Genomic DNA, 7,760 nt, shown 5'->3' on the forward strand with positions numbered 1-7,760 from the left:
CCACAGAGCCGGGTGCCCCAGGCTCCTGGGGATGCTGCCGGGGACAGGCTGGAGGTTGTGCCCCAGAGCAGGGCGCTGGGGCTCAGCAGGGCGATTTCTCTGTGATGGCAGAGAACCCAAAGCATCGCCCTCGCCTCCTGCAAAGCGGTGGTTCCTGGAGTCTCCAGAGAGCAGCACCTGGTTTCTCCTCCCTAAAGTACTTCCCAGCTGAGGAGACCACAGAGCAGAAAGACTCGAAATCAGAATAGACACGCACATGACTGTCACTCTTTTGCCCCCCCCAAATCCTTGTTTTGATGTGGGAATCACCTGAGGTTGTGGCTCAGGGTCCCCCCAGTCTCCATTGCTTTCCTGCCAGTGGAGGGACAGGGTTTCTGCAGGGCAGAAGGTGGCCGCAGGGCTCCCAGCTCCTGCTGGACCCAGTGGTGCCCCTGTGGTTTGCAGAGTCAGACCTACAGGAAAAATCCCAATTAGTTTTTTGTAGCAAAGCAAAAATTGCATGTTGCGCTGGTGAGAGCTGGGCAACAGCGTCCGCTGAAGGAGGAATTAAGTTTCTGTGCTGTTGTGCAACACCTCACCGATATACCTAGATGTACCTGGGCTACCCAACCCTCCACCTCCTACTAAAAGCTGGAGCTCTCCCCTCACCCCCAGGACAGCGTCTTCTGCCTGGGCTGAAATAAAAAGCAGTGACCCAAGGAGGGTAACGGAGGGGAGCAGCTCCATGTGGCTCCTGTCTTGGCACAAAAGCCTGCCAAGGGTGGACCCATCCATGCCAGATAGCGACAGCCCTACCTATGCAAATTTTTTTTAAATTATATCAGTAATTCCCTGTCCATGGCATCTGGGGCACCTCTGGCCATCCTTCAGGCTGGGTATGTTATCATGTGTTGTCCTTGGGGTGGTGGGGAGTGCAAGGATGGGATGGGATGGGATGGGAGCAAGGCTGGGGTGTCAGGATGGGATCGGTGCAATTGGGGTTACCATATAAGGGTGGCCGGGTTTATTTCTGCTGCAATGCCAGGTATTGATGAGAGGTTTAAAACACTGCTTGGCTGTGCAGGGCTTAAAGTTGCCACTGTATCAGACCAAAGGGTTTCTAAGAAGGACCTCAGAGCTGTGCGGCTAGGGCTGGAGAGGGTTAAGGGAATGGTGAGATCTAATCGGAGCTGCTCCCTCATCAGTCGCAGATGAGTGGCCGCATATAAAACCGGATGGGGAATATCTGTCCATTTACCCGTAATTACTTATTTCCACGCTCGCTCTCACAGTCTACAGTCCACACTAGCAATTACAATTTTCCCACGTGATCATGGTTTTCCCACGTAAACACGGGGCTGAAAAGTTCTTTGTACTTAAGGGTGAAGCTGGAGACAGGAGCTCCCAAAAGCTCCTGGTGCCCCTGGTTCCCGTTTGGGGCTCCTGAATTTCAGGGTGGCCGGAGTCCCCAAGTGCAATTCTGTCCCCTGCCCTGGGGAGCCTGAGGGGCATTGGGGGTGTCCCAACAAGCAGGTGCTTTGGTGCAGCCTGTGCCCCAAAACCCCAGCAGCTTCCCAGTGGCACTGATCATAATCCATCCCCCAGGGCAGGAGAGTTTAAAGTATTTTTTTTTTTTTTTTTTTTTTTTTTTGCTATCTGGAAATTACTTGGGTTAAAATTTCAGATTTCAGCCTCAAGCTCCTTCTCCAGACCATCCCAAAGGGAAGATGGTAGAGATGGTCTTGGATCTTTCTGACTCTTAACGGGGAGGGGAAGGCTGAGGGGCTGTCTCCGATGGGTGGCACCTGGGCTGGGACGCGCTTCTGTCACCAAGAGGATGGGCACAGGGGAGCGGTGACACTGGTGTCACATCCGCCTCCTTCAGCTCCCCAGCTGAGGTCCCCTTCACCCACCGGCAGGGAAAGGGGCTCCGGGGGCCACCGAGCACCTCGCGTGTCCCCTCTGCATGGGAGCAGCCAGAGATGGGGCTGCCCTCAGGAAGCTGTCGGGACCCACGTGGAGCACGGAAAGATGGCCTGAGGCAGCAGGAGCAAGCAGGACTGAGGCAGGAGGGGAGGAAATTGGTGCAGATGTGCCAGCTGTGGAGGGGAGCCGGGCGCTCAGCCGCAACGTGGTGCAGATGGGCAGAGCAGGCAGTTCCTCTCCTCCATGGCAGCAGGGCAAGAAACCCACCTTCAGCTGTGTGGAAGAGCAGGTTGGGGGGTATTTGGTGCATCAGTACTCTCTGGGTGCAGCCTTCCCTCTGTCCCACGGGCCGCAGGAGGATCCCTCTCAAGCCCCCTATGAGCTCCAGGGTTTCCCCCACAAGCCAGCAGCTTCCCTGGGCAATGGGTCTGCAGCGGGGGTGGGATGGCCCCGCAAGGGGCTGGGTTTGATCTACCACCCTCCATCCCCTCAGTCCCCCGCACACCCTGGACATGCAGGTGTCTGGTTTGCTGCAGGCTGGGAAAATCTGCTCCCAAACCTGAGATCCGCAGTGGTGCAAATTACCAGTGGTGCATCTGCTGTCCTTAACGCTCATCACTGCAATGCAAAGTGATGGGTCCCGAGAACTGGCCAAAAGGCCCAGCAGTGCCCCAGTGCTGGTTTCCAAGGCAGATGCAGAGTTAGGGATGTCTTTTCCCCACTGAACCTTGAAGTTCATCTCAAATGACAATTTTTTTGTCCTGATTTGCCATTTTGAAATGGAATGGTGATGCCTGTTCCGTGTCGACTCCCGTGGTCTTCCCAACTCTGGTTTCTCAGTGTTGTGTAACATGTGGTGCCAGTCTGGGGCCATGGGCAGTACGTCTGTGCTTTGGAGCTAACGCTTCTGTGGAAAAGATAATTCACTTCTGCCCTTGTCCTAAACTGCAATTTTCAGCTGGCTGAAACAGGGGTTTCCCTTAGCACTTTCCTCCGAAACAGCTGCTTTGCTGAAGCGCTCATCCTGAATTCATCTCTCTCTGGACCCGTTTTCTTCTTTCCCATGAAGTCTTCCCAGCTCTTTGCGCAGACCGGGGGTTAACAGATGACACTGCAGCCACGTGCCTTGTGTCTGTCCCTGGGGTTGAGCGTGGCCCCGGAGCTGCCCCACAGCTCTTCCCACAATGCTGCTGCCTGTCAAAAGGTGATGGGACACGGATTATGAGCATCCCGTGACCTCTCCAGGAGGTGCTTTTGCAGACAAGCTTCTCGCAGCCTGCTGTTTCTTCTCCTTAACCCCCCTGTCTTGTCCCTTTAGGAAGAAGACCATCTACAAAACAGTCTGCCTCTCCTTCTTGCTGGTGATAACAGTGACGGTGCTGCAACGGGGAATGGCCCCCAGCCAGTTCATGCAGGGCCAGCAGCAGAAAGAGCTGCCCCATCCAGAGCCCCTGAAAATGCAGAAGAGAAACGATGCGTTCTCCATTACCAGCACTTTCTGGAAGAGCAAGAAAGAGAGAGCTCCGGTGAAGGAGGAGGAGGAGATCATGACGGCAAAGCAAGCAAAATCCTGGGACGTCACCACTACCAACTGCTCAGCCAACCAGAACTTCAGCAAGGTGGACTGGTTCAAAGGACTGGAGCCCAACTTCCAGCAGTTCCTACTCTATCGGCACTGCCGCTACTTCCCCATGCTGATCAACCACCCCGAGAAATGCGATGGGGATGTGTATCTGCTCATTGTGGTCAAGTCTATTATCACGCAGCATGACCGCCGCGAGGCCATCCGGAGAACCTGGGGCCAGGAGAAGGAGGTGGATGGCAAGAGGATCAGGACGCTGTTCTTGCTGGGCACAGCCTCCAAGGAGGAGGAGAGAGCCAACTACCAGAAACTGCTGGATTATGAAAACCACATCTATGGGGACATCCTGCAGTGGGATTTCCTGGACAGCTTCTTCAATCTCACCCTCAAAGAGGTCCATTTCCTGAAGTGGCTGAACATCTACTGTGACAATATTCACTTCATCTTCAAAGGCGACGACGATGTGTTTGTGAGTCCCAGCAACATCCTGGAGTTCCTGGAGGACAAGAAGGAGGGAGAGGACCTCTTTGTGGGGGATGTCCTCTACAAGGCCAAGCCGATCCGGAAAAAGGAGAACAAGTACTACATCCCCAATGCCCTCTACAACAAAAGCAACTACCCACCCTATGCAGGGGGTGGGGGCTTCATCATGGATGGGCCCCTGGCCAAGAGGCTGCACAAGACCTCGGAGACGCTGGAGCTGTATCCGATCGACGATGTCTTCCTAGGGATGTGCTTGGAGGTCCTTAAAGTATCACCTGTTGGGCACGAGGGCTTCAAAACTTTTGGCATTGTGAAGAACAAGAACAGCAAGATGAACAAGGAGCCATGTTTTTTCCGGAGCATGTTGGTGGTTCATAAACTGCTGCCTCCAGAATTGCTCCAAATGTGGGACTTGGTCCATAGTAACTTGACGTGCTCAAGAAAACTTCACATCCTTTAGCTCAGTCTCTCTGGAGAGCTGGGACTGTAGGGGCTGCGACAGCTGATCCCTGCTCCCAGATGGGGTGAGCCTCTGCTGGTGGCACACAAGTCTTTTGGGGCCATCTCCCTCTGGGGCTCAGGGGCAGGGTTTGCAGTCATGTTTGTTCCTGTACTGTAATGTGGTTCACTTCTCTCCAGCTGGGTTGGGGGTTGCTGAAAAAAGGGAGGAAAAAAAAAAACAACACACCACCACAACAAATCTAGCACAAATGGGGGGAGAGAGAGAGCGCAGCAGGGTTTGTGCTCTGCTTTAGGTACCATCTCCACCGGCGCGGTGCGGGAGGCAGGGAGGGATATGGCACAGGCATTTTTTGCTCTTCAGGGTCTGGCTATCCAGGCAAGCCGCTCCAAGGGAGTTGAGCGGTTTACAAGTGTGTGAGGCCCCCACGACTCAAAAGTCAAGGGGATTTTATTTATTATCTCAAATTTCTCCTCCATGCAACATTTTTGTGACATTGACCCTGTGGGCATTGGATTCACCCCTGCCAAAGTCCTCTCTGTGTCCCTGCTACACAGCTGGGGAAAGGGGCTCTCTTACGAGGCCGGACCTCTCCAGCCCCGAGCCCTCATTAAGATTTCAGCCAGGCAGTTGAGAGCTTGGGGTCTTTGTCCCCAACAGAGGATCCCAGACGATGACGGTGACACCCAGCACCAGCCCAGACTGTGCTTGTCTCCCCAGCCCCTCTGCTGGCCTCCCTGTGCGTGCACTTGGAGGAATGCACCCAGCTGAAATTCCTCAGGGATTTGTTCCTCCTGGCAGGAAAGGGAAGGGATGAAGCGAGCTACCCTTGCCCACGGCCAAGGAAACAGCAGAAAAACCCAGCTGGCCCTGGCAGGAGCTGCCCAGGGGCTCATCACTCCTGGGACCCTGGCTCTGGAGCAGAAGTCTCTGGGGCTTGCTGCAGGGAGACCCTCTCCTTGCAGCAGGGCTGCCCTGGTGGGGTTGCCTTGGAGGGAGACGACAGCCCCCAAAGACCCCATGTATGCCTGTGTTGGGCTCAGCCCCATTTTTGCAGCGGGCCCGATGCTCTGGGACAGGTTGGAGAGCATTGGTCCCCAGCACATGGAGCAGGGTCCAAGCGGACAAGATGAAGGAGGGCTGGTGTTTCGCACCATGTCTGCTCCTCTCAAGGTTATTGCAGTGTTTATTCTACACGATGAGACCCAGGAGCGCAACAGGGAGCGGTATCATGAGACATGGCCCTTTTTTCTTTGGGCTGAAAGGGCCGCTGGAGCTGTCACAGGGATCCCCGAGCCAGCTGCCGTGATGGAGATCCCCCAACACCAAGACACGGGGCCACATATGCTCTCCAGCCACCAACTGCAGGTGTGAGCAAAGCCACAGGCATGTGCAAAGCCACACAGCTGCACGGGCACCAGTGTGCCAGCTCCCAGGCACAGGCTCTGCACACGCAAGAGTCCCTGGGCGCAGGGCTTGCACGTCCTGATGTCCCAGGGCTTGCACGCTGGGGTGTCCCTGCACACGGGTGGACATGCACAGCCACACCCTGGCCCTGACCATGCACAGGGAAATGTGCAATCACACACGCGCGCTCTCTCTCTCTCTCCCCCTTGCTGGTGCCAGACATTGAAAGGAAAAAATTTCGACTACCTCAAAGGTCCCCCTGTGCAGTGCCTATTTTTTTTTCTTTCTTTCCTTTTCTTAACATGTTTTGGAAACAGGCCCATTTTATTTACTCCAAGTTCGTATGCTCCCCAGGTTAGAAAACAAACAAAAAAAGGGCATAAACCAGGCAAATAAAGGCACCCTCCTTCAAGCTGCACCACTTCTCGGCAAATGCCCCTTGTCTGCTCAGACGAGCTGCAAATTTGAAGCAGAAGATAAAGACCCCGTTGCTGCCCTGGGCTTGGGCCGCCAAATAAAGGCACCCTCCTTCCAAGCTGCGCCACTTCTCAGCAAATGCTGCAAATTTGAAGCAGAAAATAAAGACCCCGTTGCTGCCCTGGGCTTGGGCCGTTGGTACTGGGACTGGCGGTGATACTGTGAAATTTGATTTTCAATGCACCCAGCAGCACTGCGTTCCTGGGGTGGGGCAAGCGCAGGTCCCCAAGGGCATTTTTGCTGCTGCTGGGTTTAGGCAGCACACAACACTCCTTTGCTTCCCGTCCCCTCCCTCGTTCCAATGGGAGCGAGTTCAGAAATACTTTCCAAAATGACACATCCCTAATTTATGGCAGGTAGTAGCTGTATATTTATCCTATATGCAGGGGACAGCTCTCGCTCTCTGTAGTGCTGTGTATAGGTAGCCAGGGCTGCGTACAACAAGCTCCGTGTTGCTCTTCACCTGGTGGGACCTGTACAGAGAATCCTTGTAGAGTTGGTGAATATTCTAGTTTCTAAATAAAGGTTAAAAGGAGAAGAAAACAAAACCCCAAGCCCTCGCCTCCTTGCTAGCGTGTTTCTGCTGGCCGAGACAACCTGGAAAAGGGCTACAGTGGCAAAACCACTGCTTGGCACAGGCATTTGGGAGTGTGGCTGCCCTGCTGGGGCTTGGCATAGCTGTCTGGCACAATGTTTAACAAGGGTGGGCGGACATTCTCTCTCTTCCATGCACTCCTCCAGCTGCGTTTCAAACCCAGCTAAACTTCAGATCATTTTGACACCCTGCAGCAAGGAGCAACTCACCTCAACTTCTGCGGAAAAAGCTGCTTTGGCAGGTTTGGAAACAGCCCTTTTGTCAAACACCCTCACTGTCCCCATCACCCACTCCCTGGCAGGGCCATGCTCACTGCCTTTTCCCCTGACTGAATGCACCACGGCCCCGGGAAGGGGTGGTGCAATGGGATACACAGGCCACGGGGCAGCACTGACCCCAGCGCAGCGCGAGCCACATCTGGCAGTGACAGACCTGAATTTGTTTTGAACTTGGCTGATGTGAAGAGGCGGAAAGCCATGCAGGAGCCTATGGGTCTCACCTTGGTGTTTGGGCACTGGGGGCTGCTTCTGTGGCTGGTACCTGGTTTGGCCGCTCGGTACAGTGACAAGGAGCAGAGACGCCAGCAATGGCTGCCTTGGCAGGCTGGCCGACCTGCCTCCAGGGCCAGCTTCCCTGTAGAACCCAGGATTTCACAGGTGGCACAAAAGGCAAACGCTGAGCAGCCACACTTCATGGATGCTCTTTGCCCTTTCCCTCTCCAGTGTGACCAGGGGCTGCCCCCTCCCGCTGCGGGACCCCTCCCCAGGGTACCAGCGAACGCCCTGGCTGGGGATGCAGGGTCCCGGCACAGAATCAGGGCCTGGGGTGAGCTCCCCCCCCCGCGGGGCCCG

General features: G+C 55.1%; 1 protein-coding gene across 1 annotated transcript; it reads left to right on the plus strand.

Moving 5' to 3' along the window:
- Positions 1-3,223: 3,223 nt before the first annotated feature.
- B3GNT7 (UDP-GlcNAc:betaGal beta-1,3-N-acetylglucosaminyltransferase 7) lies at positions 3,224-4,430 on the plus strand (the record flags this gene model as incomplete). The annotated part of the gene is made up of 1 exon (XM_009634367.2): positions 3,224-4,430. A coding segment is annotated over one exon (1,207 nt), but the record flags the coding sequence as incomplete, so codon positions are not given.
- Positions 4,431-7,760: the final 3,330 nt, after the last annotated feature.

Source organism: Egretta garzetta, unplaced genomic scaffold, assembly GCF_000687185.1.
Source record: "Egretta garzetta isolate BGI_Z169 unplaced genomic scaffold, ASM68718v1 scaffold172, whole genome shotgun sequence".
Taxonomy (NCBI): Eukaryota; Metazoa; Chordata; class Aves; order Pelecaniformes; family Ardeidae; genus Egretta; species Egretta garzetta.